The sequence below is a fragment of the Eptatretus burgeri genome, chromosome 14 (assembly GCF_056783735.1).
Source record: "Eptatretus burgeri isolate ZD-2024b chromosome 14, Ebu_testis_v1, whole genome shotgun sequence".
Taxonomy (NCBI): Eukaryota; Metazoa; Chordata; class Myxini; order Myxiniformes; family Myxinidae; genus Eptatretus; species Eptatretus burgeri.
The window spans coordinates 66,973,011-66,991,034 of NC_140974.1; the positions used below are offsets into that span (position 1 = coordinate 66,973,011).

General features: G+C 41.8%; 1 protein-coding gene across 2 annotated transcripts in view; it reads left to right on the forward strand.

Moving 5' to 3' along the window:
• The window catches only part of WDR3 (WD repeat domain 3), a 40,906-nt gene extending 28,169 nt beyond the window's left edge, over nucleotides 1–12,737 (forward strand). For both annotated transcript variants that reach the window (XM_085855367.1, XM_085855366.1), the window contains 8 exons: nucleotides 343–393; nucleotides 615–680; nucleotides 833–925; nucleotides 2,401–2,451; nucleotides 3,201–3,244; nucleotides 3,392–3,520; nucleotides 11,518–11,611; nucleotides 11,955–12,737. In XM_085855367.1, the coding sequence (XP_085711493.1) occupies nucleotides 343–393; nucleotides 615–680; nucleotides 833–925; nucleotides 2,401–2,451; nucleotides 3,201–3,244; nucleotides 3,392–3,520; nucleotides 11,518–11,611; nucleotides 11,955–12,110 (684 nt within the window). In that variant the 3' untranslated portion in view covers nucleotides 12,111–12,737. The remainder of the gene's footprint in view (nucleotides 1–342; nucleotides 394–614; nucleotides 681–832; nucleotides 926–2,400; nucleotides 2,452–3,200; nucleotides 3,245–3,391; nucleotides 3,521–11,517; nucleotides 11,612–11,954) is intronic.
• Nucleotides 12,738–18,024: the final 5,287 nt, after the last annotated feature.

Consider the following 18,024-nt stretch of genomic DNA (forward strand, 5'->3'; position numbering starts at 1 on the left):
TATTGCTTTTGAAGTCAAAAGGTCAACATAGGCCAAAGGTCAACAAATCTGTCAAATTTCTAAAATCCTCAATTTTGATCCAATTGACTGGAAATTTGAACAGGACTTTCATATCGGCTTACCGAATTCAACCACTATTTTTTTTTTGAGGTCAACATCGGCCGAATTTCTAAAATTCTCATTTTTTCATCCAATTGACTTGAAATTTGAAGAATTGCATATTTGTTCATTGAATTCAACTGCCAGTTATTTTTGCGGTCAAGTTTGTTTTCTGGATTTTACAAGTATCATACTCTGCACGACGTCTTTTTCTTGTTTTTTATTATTATTTTTTTTTTTTAGGAGCGAGAAGCGGAATATGATCAGAGCATGGTTCAAGGGCAAGCACCTGTGGTGAGAAGCTTGTTTGTGGGTGTGGAGTAAATTACAAGAGTACTATGAATGTATGGTGATGAGATTCTGCACAAAAACAAAATGCAATTCCAGTTCAATCCTTATACAGGTTCATTCCAAGACTCAAGTACTTTTCGGATTAAATTGATTTAGTCACGATTTCAGGTCGGTGTGTAACGTAATCGAATTGCTGCTTCGAATGCATTATTGCCTTTCGACAGATTCCTGGAGAAACTCAGACTGAGACCGGTCTGGCAGGCAGAAAGACTGTCGAAACAGTTCATGCTGTGAGTGTGATGTTTGCTTGTATCGATTTGATAATTTTTATTTCCCATTGACGGAATTATATTACGAAAGTTTACCTAATGCAGCGGAGACCAATGCTTGTATGCTGGGTTTAAATACAATGCTTAAATCCTTATTCTGAGATTTTGTTCAGGCGGAAAGACTCATGGAGGCACTGGAAATTTTGCGTGAAGAGCAGATGGAACAAGAGCAACGAGAAGAAGAAAGGCATTTGACTGCAAGAGAGGTGATTTATTTATTTATTTTGACAAATGTTGGTCTGTTTGGTGTTCCGTTCCCATTGAAGCACGTACTTCATGATCTGGAAACTCAGGTTCAAATTGCACTTGCTGTGTTTATTTTTCCCTTGTACACCACCTGGTGATTGTAAACTTGATGCATCACGTCTTTCACCCATGATGGCAGCTGTGGACAATTTTCTTGCACCAATTGACCAGGTGTTTGTCCTTGTGCATTGATGAAACATGCACTGATGTGTCTTCGTGTTTTTGGCCTGCACGACATTCGTGTACAAGCTCCTTTCTAAGCCTTAAACTATGAAGAGCAATCGGAGATTGCAGACAGTCGCCAGGACTTGTTTTCAGTGGTGTTTATGTCCCGGGGTGTTTGTGTTTGAGACGATGCATTGACGATGTAGGATTATGTTCATACAGCGGACAAACAGATATTTTCGGTTTTGTTGTATAGATTTACGTTCCAATCGTATGTATTTTATAGACTTACTCGTGTCCTAATCATACGTACTCACATTCCAATAGCACGGAGTTTACATAAAAAGCATACCCTTAATAGTACATACTTTATTGACTTGCTCGCATTCTTGATGGTATTACTCCCCTGATTGTACATGTTTTATAGCAGAGGCGTCACTAGCTTCCAAAAAGCTTCGGGGGCCGCCCCCCCCTCAAACTTCAGATCCCCCACGCCAAATAAAACATTTAGCACAGTGGCACGTGTAGAAAAATAGGCTCATCGTTACAAAGTGGCCTCTCATACCCAAGGAGTTAAAATAGACTTGAGGCACAGCAGAAAACATTCGTAGCACGTGCCCAGCGGCGCCCTTTATGGAGATACTCAGTTGAAAAATGTAACGTGTAATACTGGCTACCATCAGGAGACGTTTGTGGCCTACATTAGCACGTTGAGTACGGACAGACAAACGAACAGACCCAAATGTAATCACCTCTCCTCTGGCGAGGATAATTACCTTGAGAAAGGAAAAGTTTGCATTTGACTCCCTGAGAGGTAAAGTGGACTCCACCACGCATTACTGGTATCGATAAAGAAGTATTCAAAGTTCAGGTTCCCATTGGAAATCTTATTCAACTCCCGAAGATCAGTCCCGGATTTGAAAAGAACTGCTATTGACATGACGACCAGAAGTGCACTGACCTTTCGATAACTTTTGGGCATTTAACTCTGTTTGGCCCTGGACGTGGGATAGCCCAGTTTGCTTCTCAAGAGGTCATTGTGCGAAAGCGTCTGTGCAACTCAAAATCATATCCTGCAGAGTCCATCTCATCCTCTAATTGTATGTTTTAAAAACTGTGGCAGCTAATGAAAGATTTCTGAAAACCAGTTTTGCAATTTACTGGCATATTTACCATTTACTGTAATTAGATTGAAAGATATTGTGTTTTTGACTTTATTTTATTATGATCATTCAGTTTAGTTGATAAATGATCGAACTGTCTTTTCTAGCCTCCTGCCATACCCATCAACCCTATTCTGCAAGCTCATGGAAACATATCGGTGAGGTCACGTGTGTGTTTTCTGTAATCCCGATGAATGTACAAACTATGCTTAGCATGCTTTAAAGTTTGAATGTCATAAATAAACTAAAACCACACTCTGTAGAGAGCATACCTCCGCCAGGCTGAAGTTTCCGTTTTGTATCCCACTGATGGGCCGGATCTGGATCCGGGCCTGAATCGAATCGGCTTGTTCTTGTCACATAACTAACTCATTCGCAAGCTTTGTCATAACTCGTCCACAACTTTTTGAGATATTGTGCGATACTGTATGTCATTTTTAGCCCCATCTCTCAATCGTGAAGAATTGTTAAAATTATTTGTAGCATTCTGATTCGGATCTTCATGATAATCGAATCAATTCGTCCTTATCACACACCCAACCTGTCCACCAAGTTTCCTCCAAATCCGTCCACAACTTTTTGAGATATCTTGCTCACAGACACAGACAAACAGGGGTGAAAGCATGAACTCTGTCCACCTGCGGTGGTGGAGGTACCAAATTACATGGTTTTTGTGAAGCTCAACAAGGAGCTTGAAGTCATTTATTTATTAGCAACAAAGTGATTGGAGGTTGTAGATATTCATCTCCTTGGCTTTTTGTTAACTTGATAGTGTATTGATAAATGAGCAGATAGGCCTCCACTTGGAATGAAGAACTTTACAAGCCTGGCGTTGAGTTAGATAGGATTTTATAAGGGCAGTACTGTATTGCTTTATCCCTTTATTTATTATTATTATTTTTTGCAGGCAGAAAAGTATGTCCTTGAAGTCCTGAAGAAGGTGAAATCAAGGTGAATTTTACCATTTGCAACATATCGGTCTCACATTTGTGTTGAGCGATGTAAAAATAGAGTAATGTCGAGCATGACATTTGATAGTCCAGCAAAGGGGGAGAGAAGAGGTTTATTCTGTAATAAACTGTACATGTGGTTCCACAGCGAGCTTGATGAAGCACTCCTGGTGCTTCCATTTTCCGACGTCTCAACCTTGCTGTTCTCTCTTGGATCTCTCCTGGACACCAGAAAAGACACGGAGCTGCTGATCCGAGCATCTCTATTCCTGCTTCGGTGTGTGCGATCTCTCTGATCTTCATATGTTTAAAGCTTGTTCACTCTATCACTAATACCTGTGTCTCTTTCCCTCCTCAAATCAGACACTGATAGATAGATAGATATGTTCAGAGTTGTCACTCATATCTATTGCTTTACTTTAATAGTCTGCCGGAGTTGAGTTTGATCTTGAAAACGATAGAAAAGTTTTATAAATAAAGCATCATTTTATTTTTCAGTGAATATGGTCCTGCATGCACCATGTGTAACAATTGGGTCATCCATTGCCATATAGGGGAGAAACAAAGGATATTTTAACCTGAAAAATCACCAGTAGTTTTGCACAAGTGGATGCAAAATATCCCGTACAAACCATAATGATGTTCCCATCACCATACTTTTTTACAAAAAAAATCTACAAGAGTGAGGCTCATGTAAGAGTAAGGTTAAATTGATGGCGGTGGTGGTAGTAGTGAAACAATTGGGCACAACGGGCAAAGCGATAAACTAAAGAGAGAGAGACCCTGAAATCGGCAAGTAAGAGAGTTGGGTAAGGATTCATGGGGGTAATAAAGACTATGGGTGGGGGAGGGGGTGTGACACGAGGTGGCAGTGTGATGCATGCCTGCCTGCCTGAAGCCTTGGAGAGAAGAGTGACACAGAATAGTCTCTGGAAGGTGGTTCCATAGACGAGCACAGCGAGGAATAATTTATGAGTTGAAGTGTGCATGTCGCCTGGATTTTGGAAGCTTAACCAGGAGGAGGTTTTGGAAAGAATGCTGAAGTTGCTGGGGATGGTCGGAAGATTGAGAGAACAGATGGAGCAATGTTGGAGAATAGATGGGAGAAAACAGAGACAACTGGCAATGAGACCACTGACCACCATTTATGTGCTTGTTTGTTTGACTTCCAAATACTCCTGAACCCTTGAACTGAACCCTTGAATTGTTGGGGGTCGGTGGCGAGAACGACCGCTATGTGGGGGAGGTTACGCCGTCTCCCACCAGACTCCCCGGAATTGTAGGCCGTTGCTCGGATAACTCCGCGAGCCGGCGGGTCGTCTCACCGACTGTGGACGCCAATATCTCAACCGCGTAGCGTAGGGTCTATTTGTCTACAACAAATTTACCTAATTAATTAACTACGCAATTTCGACTACCGGGGAAACCACGCCCTCGGCACGTCTTGCTCGAACCGGGTCACTCTACCGACTGCGGTGGAGTTCCAACCACCAACTACCAACTCCGGTTTGGGTGCAGCCGAGCGGAAACTGCCAAAGCCGTGCCGGCTGGAATGAACAGATTATCGGGGATAAAACCTGGCTAAACTCAGATCCGAACTATGCTGGACCAATGCAAGAAGGGACGGAAACGAACTGGGAACATTTCAAACAAGTTTTATTTGCAGTAAATGAAGACACAAAGCAAGACTTAACGCGAATATGCAAGAAGTATTTACAATGATCCAAAAACACTTATTCAGTTCTACTGAAAGACGGGCCCACATGCAGACACACGCACAAATGAAAAGAAAACCCAGAGTCTTTATTGGACCCTCACAGCCGTGGAGAGAGACAAGCTGGGGGTTAGAGTTCGGTGGGTACCTGACCGTCGGAGGAAGGGCATGCTCCGTGATGTGGCACCTAACAAATGTCGTTGGTCCGGTCCTCTCACACGTGGGGGACTCGAGGCTCGTGGCGGAGTTCGGGTGGCGAATAATCGGGGTCCACGGAGGGGGGTCAGGGTCGCTCTGTCCTTCCTTGTAGAGGGCCAGCAGAGACATGTTCGCCGCCTTGATGGCCCTCTGCTCAACTCTCGTGACAGCAAAAACCCCTTTGTAATAGCAACGTAGACCTCCTGTGACCACCCCTCGTAATCGCCCTCGTAACCACCCCTCGAAACAGCAAAAACCCTTTAGAACCTCTCATAACTCTGTCGCAACACTACCCGTCATTTTATAGATCCCCCTCGATAGGGGAGGGGCCTTGGTGAAGCCAAAGTCACTGTTCCCCCCGATTGGATGGGGCTTTCATGGGTCCGCCTTTTCTGGTCGGGATTACCCCTTCACTCCACTGCAGACTCGCGAAAAAGGACCCACTGCCAGATTGAATTGGGACGCTGGAGGAAGCGGCAAGGAACGGCCGCAAGACCCTGCCTTGGCAAGTCAGAGTGTTTGTAGACAGCGGGAGGGTAGTTGGTCGTGATGGGGAATGGAATGGTTGTTGGTTGTTAGATGACTTGTTGGAGGGTTCGTTGGATGTAAAGACTTAATAACCCAACTAAAAGAAGTCGCAACACAAGTTTTTGATTCTCCCACTCGACAAAAGGAAAGGGATCTGACTGCACATGTACTGTACTTAATGGGATACTGACTTTTGGTACCTGTATGTTTAACGCTCATGGTTTCCAGATCCGTAACAATATATATATTTTTTAAATATTTATAATATATATAATTTTTCATATATATATATATAATATCGAAACATGTGGAGTGTGACTAGGGCTCCCCCAATCTCCATTGGACATCGTCCTACAGCAAAGTGTCACCTCCAATCCAGAGGCCTCAGCCTGGCGACTCTGCCAAATAAAGATTACATGGTCCATCTCAGTGAAACATCAAATGGAGCCAAATTGAGCTTTACATTATATATAATACGAGCAGGGATACCCGTGCTCCGCACAGGAATCCCGTGGATGAAGGCGAGTCTGAAGGAGTATATGTCACAGTTAATTGTAAAATTGTAGTGGCTGCCACCATTTATTTTTTTTTCCATCACCACTATAATATTATATTTTCCCCGCCATGTTTTATATGCAGAAGACTCGAGTTCAAAAATGTTAACATTTATTGCCGCATCAGATAAAAAACCATAATGCCTCAACAATGTGAGGCTGGTTTCATGTCATCATTTGCGGCTTAATTTATACGTCGGGCATAACCCAGCGTGGCCCAGCGTATTTGATTTATTTACGTCTGTTTTCCTGATAAAAAATTATGTTATATTATGTATACGAAGTTACAACGTACCTACACCCATAACCATTCTATAAAATATCTACATAGCCCATAACCATTTAATTATACAATATTATACACATACGCCATATGCCATCACCATTCTTTTTATATCTGTAATATGTATATATACAAACCACCACCACCATTTTTTAAATTTCCCACCACCATTTTTATTTTTCACCAGCAACATGTATTTCCTTCATCGCACATCCTATTCCCGTTTATGAAATAACTGAAGTAGCTCAATAATTTTAGTGGAGTGCTCGAGGATAAACAATATTTGATGTCTTCCCCTCTGGGGCCAATATGTATAAAGCCTCCGATGATCCCACTCTGGACCATCCCACATATAGCTGACCATGGGAAAAGCAAGGAGTGGATAATTGCAGCCCTGCTACTTTCAATGACTGTCCTTGTGCCTTATTGATAGACATCGCAAAGCACGGGCATACAGGAAATTGTAGTCTCTTAAATTCAATCGTTGAATTTGATGGAATGAGTGGAATTCGCGGAATGAATACATCTTCTCCTTTCGCACATCCTGTCATGATAGTGGCCTCAATTACATGTGGTAGTAGTCTTTTCACAATCAGTTTAGTTCCGTTCCAAAGTTTTGGTGCATCGAGATTACGTAATAACATAATAGGGCATCCAACGTTTAACGACAGATTGTACGGAGGCAATCCTGGTAATTCCAATGAGTTTAGAAATTCTGTGGGATAATGTACGGCTTGCTCAGTATCCAGTGTGGTGTCAATAGACTTGTGACTGTTGTTCGCCTGGAACTACTTGTAATAACTGATGGTTTATTACAAGGACTGTTTCATTAAGTGGAGCCAGGATTGTTCTTTCACAGAGCCACTGTATGTTTTTGTAATTAGTCGCTAAATGGGGATACACATGAGCCTCTAATTCTTCCATAGATGAAACTATTGTACCACAGTCATCGGGAATAGATACTACATCATTTGTGTTCGGGATTTCACCATTTCCAAGTTTGAGAAGTAATTGTGCGAAATTGCCAGCATCTAAATCACCATGTAATTTGATCCTCATATTTGTTGTTCGATGGATAGTTTGTACGAATGTCCAGAGGTATGAAGATATTATTCTGGCTTTCATTTCATCAGCTGGAGTGCCACGGGGTACTACAGGTAAAGTTTGTCTGAAATCGCCAGAAATAACCAGCGTAACTCCACCTATAGGCAGGTCTACTCCTCTTAAATCTCGCATAGTTCTATCTAATGCTTCGAATGCATCCTTAGGCGACATCGTACCTTCATCCCAAACTATGAGGTCGCAATTCTTCAGCACTTTTTCTGCTTCAGTTTGTTTGCCAATGCCACAAACCGGATATTCCATTGTAGCTAAGTCGAGAGGCAATTTGAAAGCAGAATGCGCTGTGCGGCCACCTGAAAGTAGTGTTGCGGCTCTACCGGATGAAGCAACGGCTAATGCGATCTTTTTCTGGCTCCTCATCTTAGCAAGCAAAAAGTTGAGGACAAATGTTTTGCCAGTACCACCCGGGGCATCCAAGAAAAATATCACACCACTTCCCTCTTGAACCGCTACAGAAATCAGTTGATATGCATTACTCTGATCCTGTATCGGAAGCGGCTCATTGTCAGAAACAAACTTTGCGAGAGTATCCGTTTTGTAGTTTGTTTCACGGAACCATTCTCTACTGATGGTTGCGCTTTCAGACCTATTAGAAGAGGGAAGTCCCCACTTAGTTAAATCTTTCCCGCTCATGTATAATACCAAATCTTCAATGTATATCAGAGCCTCATTGAACATATCTGGTGTGTACTGGATGTCCTATTGGGGATGTTCTCTTTGGACTCTGTTTTTTACATCCTCAGACAGGGCCTCTTTGTGAATGTCCCATAGGCTCTTGGGATCTGACATCTCACACGCAGTTATCATAATAGCAAATAGATACCTCATGGTCGATGGGGATTGAGAAACAGTTGCCTCTTCAAGCGTGGCGTTCCAATGGGCATCGTCTTCTCGGAGTCCGAGGAGATTGCAAGCCTCACGGAATGTGCTGCAAATTTGCCCGTCCACTGTTCTCAGGTCTATGAAACTCACTGGACCTCGTTTCACATGCAGGAGGAGGCGGACGCAGAAACACTCAAAATTATTGGGATGTACTGTGTACACTCGACCCAATGCGTCAGATTTGTAAATACCGGGATATCCTGGAACTTCTGAACCTTGCTTCCTCCTGTTCCAACGTTTCTGACTCGAGTTCCAAGTGAAATACGTTGGCACCTGAGCGTACAGTTGAGTTCGAGCAAAGTCATCAATTTTGCATAGTTTGAAAAATGCCAGTAAGTTAAAAATTGGAGGTTCTTCCGCTCGTTGTTGGACATTTTGATCTGTAAAATAAACTCTCTGTCCGTTCTCAAGGTGAATTGTCAAGTGAATAACTGGAGGAATCCTACCAGTAATGGGGAAGTTCAATATCCTCCATATGGCTTCATTGCTGCATATATATATATATCGACCATTTTCATATTTTTGAACCTCGTTGATGTCGTTTCTCTCAATGGTTACTACGGCTTGATCACTGCCCTTGTGAATATATTTGCATATGTATTTGATAGCTTTTAGACTATTGCAGTACTCAACGTTGATATGGGCATTGAAAATGGTGGAGAGTAATGGGATATATGGAACTATCCATTTATTATCAACAACGACGGGTTCAGGAATACCGTGAACTTTAACCGTTGTTTCAAATCCACCATCATCAGGTGCCCGCCTACGAAACAATGGATATCCATCTTAATCTGACTGCGTTTCGTGGATGAGTTCTCTAGGGAACCTCTTTCCACATTTTCCATTTCTCATGCAGGGTGCCTTGCTATTTATTACCCCACGTGGACCATGGATCATATGACGTTTCACAATAGCGTACAAAAACGGATCCTCTTCTGGGTGGGGCAATTCAGCACGAATGACTGAGTCAATCTGGGTGGGTCTAAGTTTTTCTCTCAGCCAAAAAAGGCTATGTACGTGTGGAAGACCACGTTTTTGCCAAATTCCGTTGGCCCCATGTCAATCGGCTGAACTTGAAAAATTAACGTTACGAAATCAGGTGATGACGTCATAATTCGGAAACCGGAAGTCGGAAGTACAATTCTTTTACATCGGGACACTCCGGGTACATGTTCTGTCAGCATGTGAAGTTTGGTGAGGATCAGTCCAGTACTTTTCGCGTGCATAGGTCACAGAGAAACACACACACAGACACACAGACAGACACACTTTCAAATATATATATATATATATATATATATATATATATATATATATATATATATATATATATATATATATATATATATATATATTTTTTTTTTGAGGTTGGGGTTTGAGGAAATGTTTTGGACACACATTTTATATAAAATTGTGCATGGAGCCCATTCTTGTGCAAATCGATGTAAAACCACAATGAATATCTGCAATCACACATCGTCATCAACTACAAATATTCGATACAGGAACTCATCTTGTTTGCAAGTTGGTTACATTAATTTGAGACAACTTCATTACTTTTTATACACCTGATATATATATATATATATATATATATATATATATATATATATATATATATATATATATATATATATATATATATATATATATATATATATATATATATATATATATATATATATATCAGGGCGTATTATGTGATACTGGTCGGTCGTCCGTCCGTCTCTCTGTCCGTCCTTCCTTTCCTGTCCGCACTCTAACTCCCAAAGTTTTCAACTTTCACATTTCATATTTGGTACATAGGTACAGACTGTGGAGACGGTGTGTCGCGACATACGTTAGTCATCTAAAGGGGTTGCCATGGCAACCAGGATGCTGTTTTCCATGTAGTAGCACAATTCTGTATATTGCTGTATATTTCCCCCCCTGCTCTCTCTGCGATTTGTCCCCACCACATTTCCACAGGGCGCTCAAGGTCCGCCAACAACCCCCTTCTGGTAAAACTACCAAAATCACGAATCGCTGCTCATCTTCACTTTTTCATTCCTCTTTTTTTCCGCCTTTGGAATAAACTTCCTCACTCTATTCTTTCCCATTCTTCCCTCCAGGCTTTCAAAACAACTGTTCACCACCACCTCTTATCTTCCCCCATCCAAATCCTCGATCTTTTCTACCCCCGATAATCCACCCAAGCCCACTTCCTTCAATTCCCCTGCTTTCCTTCCTGAAAGTCCCTGTAATGTCCATCTTCTCTTCGCCATGTTCCCCATCCCATCCCCATCCCTCTCCCTTCCACAGTTCACCTAATGTCTGTTCCCCACTGTTTTGTCCCTTCCACTCCCGCCCCTCTTGTCTCATGCCCCCTTGCTGTGAGTTGTGTGTTAGCTCTCATACGAGCCTCGACCAAGGTCTACAAAAAAAAAAAAAAACCTTCTTGTTCGGGCGTATATTGTGCTCACTTGAGCTCTTGTTAGTCTTGTACTAGTCTGGGTACTCGGTGCTGCACAGGGTGGGGAACTACGTAGGGGTTCCGGCGCATGTTGTGCATTGAAAAGGTATGGAGTTATCGCCCTCATTGTGGGGAGCTTATCTTGGTGGGGTTTCATGACATGTCGGACATTGAAAATATTTGGAGTTATTGGCCTCATTGTGGTTACCTTTCACCTGTGAGATGACTGCAGCACTGCCTGACCCCACATCGCAATATACACTTTATAGTGGCCTTTGTTAACCTCAAAGCGGCCTCCTAAACCTTGCCCAGATTCTTAAGTACCGAAACCCAAAATTTGGGGCTCGATGCTACAGTTCAGCCATGAAAGAGAAACAAACACACACAAACATTTGGAATTATTTCTAATATTAGGCATTGAATAGATTTAGACATTTTCTTCAGATGTCTGCTGACTTGTGGACATGTAATTCATTCCATCGAATGCTTTTTGTGGTGTGACCCCGGTCTCCAAAACCTTTTATTGTCTTCCTCATAGGATTCACTTCGGTCAAATTTCATCCGCACAGCATCTGTCATCTGCGGTGCAGAAGCTGAAGGAGAACACGTCAAACAGAGTGGAGGAGAAGCGAGTGAGTTTATTGGTACTCTTTTCTAATACAGTGCGAATGGATCAAGTATGTGTCACACTCAAAACAGGTTTGTGTAATACTTTAACCGGGGTCCGCTAAACGTTCCGAATGCACTTCTGTTAATTTAATCATTAAATTTTCCCCTTTCAACGGTAACTGAGAGGTAAAGTTTCTTTTCTTGAGATTTCTTAACACTGGTTATTGGTACGATTCATGTGCTAACTTTGAGGTACCTTTCGATAGTTGTTCACGCACACCTACCTCAAAGCTGTGTATTTTCACGATTGGAATGTCATCGCCGATGTTGCCTTTCCTTCCGAGCACAAGTGCATGTTGCTTGCAGGACGTTTTGGGGTTCAACCTGGCAGCCCTGAGGCTACTTCGGCACCAGCTCGACGAGAGGGACGAGGTTAGAATCTTCTCTGCCGCCTCTGACGCTGTTAAGGAGAAACTGAGAAAAAGAAAACGAAAGGAACGAGCTTTGCTCACCATCACGTAGGCTGTCATTGTACAGTCTTTCGGACGGATGATCTTCGAGATCATCTTCATCAAGTTGTCATAATTTTATCAATAATCTCCAAAGGCCGTTCGTCAAAACAAGACCTAAAGTGTTGCCTAAATTGTCGAGACGTAGAACCTGAAGGACATGCAGGATTTGCCAAATTGTTAACAAAGAGTAAGATTATGTACATTTTGTAGCTGGAACGTACATCCACGTGCATCGTGATGACCACACCTGTGTAGGTGTGCATATTTATGTACTACGTCTTATTGAATAAAACAATAGAAAAGAAAAGAAAATGACAATGACGGTGAGGAATTGTGAGAGCAATTGCTGCTTTCTCATCGGTTACAGGCCTGATTGTTTTGAAGTACTAGTACTTGTTCGAATAACAAATTTGAACCAATAACATTCCGGGTTTTTACAAACCTTGCGTTGGGGAAATGCTTTTTACGTCTTTCCTTGCTTGGGAATATTGGATGACATCAAATTCCTATATTTTATCATTTAGTCTTTGTTTTTTTGTAACTTAAACATACATGGCTTGTCTTTCCATTATTATTTCTTTAATGTGATATTCTATGATTACATGGTGCAATAAATGCCGTGGCTTTTACAGTTCTACACCTGGGCAATGCATTACTTGAATGTCAGAACTTATTGCATTTCAAGGTCAATCAAATTGTACTGATGATGATGATGTTCATAAATACACTAGACAATCGACAGTCTGCTTGGAAGCTGGACACAAAACAAATTCAGGATCTATAAAAGTGCTGGATGGAGCAGGGACACTCCTGTTTAGGCCATTGAAGGCTTTTCAGGATGATGCTGAGCAAGTTCAAATGGAGTTGGAAGAAATCTACTTCTCAACAAGAATCCAACAAAATACAGTTTATGTCGGTCATCTTCATCCGTACGTAGCACAAGCTAATGGGTAACGCCATTGGCTGAGGGCACGGCTGTGCCGCTGTTGCAGTGTCCTCTGTACGTTGGAGCAGAAATTTGTAATTTCTTCAAGGTGCTGGCGATGGCTCGCCTACTCTTCATGAAGGACATCGTGGGATCTTTAGCGTCCACCAATTAATGCTGGCAGACTGAACACCCAGTTTGACATCCATCCGAGGGATGGCACACACACTGATTACTTTCCTTGCCTGTGAAACACCAGGACGACAGTTTATGGCTGGATCGAGAATCCAACCCAGGCTAAAAAGGAAGTTGGTTACAGTGCCTATAGAAAGCCTACATCCCCTTTCAAAATTTTCACCTTTTATTGCCTTATAACCTGTAATAATATGACATTAAATTGGACTTTTTCCACCTTTATTTACACATGAACCACAAATTCAACAAATTTCAGAAAATGAATTAAAAATACAAAACTAGAATACATTTGTTACCCTTATAATAGCAATTGTAAATTTGCTCAGGTGTAACCAATCACCTTCAAAAATCCCACATCAAGTTAATTGACCTCCATCTGTATTAAATTGTAGTGATTCTGATTATTTCAGAATAAAATCAGCTGTTCCTGGAGATTTCCTCTGCTGGGTAGTGCATTTCACAGCAAAGACTCAACCATGACCACCAAAGAGCTTTCAAAAGACTTCTTGGATAAAATTGTGGAAAGGCAAGATCAGGGGATGGGTATAAAAATATTTCATTGGCCTTGAATATCCCTTGGGAACACAGTCAATACGGTCATTAAGTTGAAGGTTTATGGTACCACCAAGACCCTGCCTCGATCAGGCCATCACTCCAAACTAGATGACCAAGCAAGGAGGAGACTGATCAGAGAGCCTACTAAGAAGCCAATGGCAACTTTGAAAGAGCTACATGCCTTTATGACCAAGACTGGTCACTGTGTGCATGTGCCAACAATATCCCAAGGACTCCACAAGTCTAGGCTGTACGGTGGGGTGGTAACAAGGAAGCCATGACTCAAAAAGCCCACCTTGAGTCCATTTTGAGGTATGCAAACAACCACTCCAGAGATTCTGAAGCCATGCGGCAAGAAGTTTTGTGGTCTGATGAAACCAAGACGGAACTTTTTGGCCTAAATGCAAAATAATACTTTTGGTGCAAACCCAACACAACATATCACCCAAAGAACACCATCCTGTCAGTGAAGCATAGTGGTGCAGCATCATGTTATAGGGATGCTTTTCATCAGGAGGGACTGGGGCACTTGTCAGGATAGAAGAGAAATTGGATGGAGCAAAATACAGAAAAATCCTACAATATACAGAAAAAAAAAATGGAGCAAAATACGAAGAGGAAAACCTGCTGCCCTCTGTAAGAAAGCTGAAATTGGGACGGAAGTTCACCCTTCAGCACGACAATGACCTGAAGCACACAGCCAAAGCTACACTGGAGTGGCCCAGAACAAAAATATAAATGTCCTTGAGTGACCCAGTCAGAGCCTTGACCAAAATCCAATCAATAATCTGTGGCATGACTTGAAGATTGCTGTCCATCAACGTTCCCCACGCAACTTGATCGAGCTTGAACAGTTTTGTACAGAAGAATGGGCAAATATTTCCCAATCAAGGTGTGCAAAGTTGGTAGAGACCTATCGCAACAGACTCACAGCTGGAATTGCTGTCAAAGGTGCTTCCACCAAGTATGAACTCAGGGGGGTGGACACTTATCCAACCAAGATATTCTCGTTTTGTATTTTAATTAATTTTCTGAAATTTGTGGAATTTATTTTTCACTTGGAAGTTGTGGGTTAAGATGTGTAAATAAAGGTGGGAAAAGTCTGATTTAATGCATTTTCATTCCAGGCTATGAGGCAACAAAAGGAATAAATTATTGGAATTTATTCTGAAAAATTATTTCTACATTCTGGGCACCTTTTGAAAACGAAATGGCTAAGTCCAAATGAAATAACTTCTTCATCAGATACTGTATGAATTTTTGTCAAAATCAGTCAAACACCAAATGTGACAGATTTGTTGAACCGGACCATTTTAACAGTCGTGATGTGTGACTCGGCTGGGATTCGAACTGGCCAGCTCCCTCTCATAGTGGATGGGATGCTCCGAGTCTCATGAAACTTGTATTTTATCCTTGGTTTGACCAATCACTGCAAAGACTCTTGCGGTGCTCCAAGAGGATGTTCCGAGTACTCCCAGACTCGAACCATGACACCACCGAGTCTGTTTAAAGGGTAATTCTATTCTCGGAGTATCCACAGCTAAAGCAGGAATGTTGTTCCATGCTTGGATCACCCTCTGGCTAAAAACGTTCGTATTCCTGGCATGGTCTGGTTACTGGGAGGGGGGGGGGGGGTGATCAGTTACCAACCAGCTAGCTAGCACTTATCAAGCCAGCTGTTCCTTAACCGGTGATTGTCCTTAGGGTATTTTTATCCACCACCTGAGCCTTAAAAGATCACCTTTCTTACTTTTTCCTTTATATGCAATCTCATTGGTTACCGGAAATCACGTGACATAACACAGCTGAAGGCTAACACCCCTACCTGGTCGAGCTGTGTCTTCCACCCATTGGCTCATTGTCCAGTTGCCTTGACAACACGCACAATTGAAAGCTAACTAAATAAATAATACGATTCATCAGATGTCTGTCTGTCTGTTTGTTCGATACTTATGAAATCTAAAGATTTCTAAAGAATCTAAAGATTTCGTAAGTATATTGATGACTTCCGTCCTCTGTTTGTGTGTTTGTGTGTGTGTTTGTTTGTGTGTGTGTTTGTTTGTAGGCACAATAACTCGAGAACGGAAGAAGCTACCAATATCAAATTATACCACGTGATTCAGGATGGTGATGGCTCGCGCTGATTAGATTTTGGTCAAAATCGGTCAAAGGTCAAGGTCACAGTGAGGTCAAACATCCAAAACATAACTTGAGAACGGAAGAAGTTACACCAATGTCAAATTACACCACGTGATTCAGGGGGGTGATGGCTCGGGCTGATTAGATTTTGGTCAAAATCGGTCAAAGGTCAAGGTCACAGTGAGGTCAAACATTCGATTTTTGATGGTTTGGTGCAGAATCATCGTATAAACTTCTGGTTTGCGTCGCCACCTTCTCTAGAGACAGCTTTTATTAGACAAGGTCAGAGGTCAAGTTGACAATTTCGGAAGTACCAGTCTATGACTGCTTGTTTGGATGTTTGTTTGGATGTTTGTTTGGATGATTGTTTGGATGTTTGCTTGGATGTTTGTTTGGATGATTGTTACTTTCAAAATCTTTAGATTTTGAAAGTATATTGATGACTTCCGTCCTCTGTTTGTTTGTTTGTTTGTGTGTTTGTTTGTGTGTTTGTGTGTTTGTTTGTGTGTTTGTTTGTAGGCACGATAACTCGAGAACGGAGGAAGCTACCAATGTCAAATTACACCACGTGATTCAGGAGGGTGATGGCTCGCGCTGATTAGATTTTGGTCAAAATCGGTCAAAGGTCAAGATCACAGTGAGGTCAAACATAATTCTGTAAATTCATGTGGAGAAATGGAGTATTTTTGCTTCGCTCGACGTTACGAGTTTGTTTTAACTTAGATTTTAATTTTGTCTTCGGTTTTTGCGATCGCTTTGGACGCTTAAAACTCGGTTGTCGAAATTCTGGTAAAAATCGGATGTTTTGGAGACGTTTTAAGATTGTATAAAAAATATTTCACTCGCCGCGTCACAGCTCGTCATGTGGTGCAGCGCGCTCGAGCAGACGCGTCGTTGAGTCACGTAAAGGTTTTCCGTGTGCGCGCTGACGGTGTTTTCGATAAAGATGGTGTTTAAAAGTCATTTTTTATCCCAATAGAGGTTATCGTCGCATGCCTGACTCGCTAAGCCGTCGGATTATGTAAAGATTGTTGGTGGATGGCCGAATATTACGGTTTTGTGACTTTGATAAAATAATATAAAATAATTGCGTGGAGAAATGGAGATTTTTGCTTCGGTCGACGTTACGATTTTTGATGGTTTGGTACAGAATCATCGTAGAAACTTCTGGTTTGCGTCGCTACCTTATCCAGAGACAGCTTTTATTAGACAAGGTCAGAGGTCAAGTTGACGATTTCGTAAGTACCAGTCTATGACTGCTTGTTTGGATGTTTGTTTGGATGATTGTTTGGATGTTTGTTTGGATGTTTGTTTGGATGATTGTTTGGATGTTTGTTTGGATGTTTGTTCGTTTGTCATCAGCATAATTGGTAGTAAACGTGGGCGGGTTTTGACCAAACTCGGGTGGTAGGTACATCATATGACCTCGTGCTTTGGAAATTGTGATGGTTGCTAGGGACGCTTTGGTTCCCTAGCAACAACCGAAAAACCTTCAAAATCGGTACCGTTCACGCGAAATCAATTCCGAAAGCCATTATCCCACGTAAGGTTATGAAATTTGGCACGAATGATCTACAGGTGATGCTCTATCAAATATATTCTGTTTTCTGTGATATATGGAATACTTTAACGTCCTGCTCGGCGACCCATCTGCCCCATTCTCAGCCCTGCCCGCACTCCGACTCCTCGCACACTTCTCAGTACCCCACCCGGGCAACGTCGGGTAACCCTGCTCGTTTCAAATGAATGCAAAGGTATCTCCATTCCACAAGAACAAGCAAAAAAAAAAAAAAAAAAACCAAAATATACATCGATTTGGAGGATTGACGGTTTCCATATTATGAGATGGGCGGTGTATAAGTTCGAATTCTCCAGGTTTACTTTTACGCACATATAATAAAAAATTTTTTTTTTTGATATTTTCATCAAATGAGACCAATAAGCATCGTGAAATAAAACGAAATGTATTTTTCAAACGTAAGACAGTTACAAGCGCTGATTTAATAATAATAAACTAATTTTCCCACTTTTCGTTACGATCACGGTGACGTAAAAAACGCGCGCGCGGTGACGTAGAAACGGGTGCGCGGTGACGTGAAACGGCGCGCGG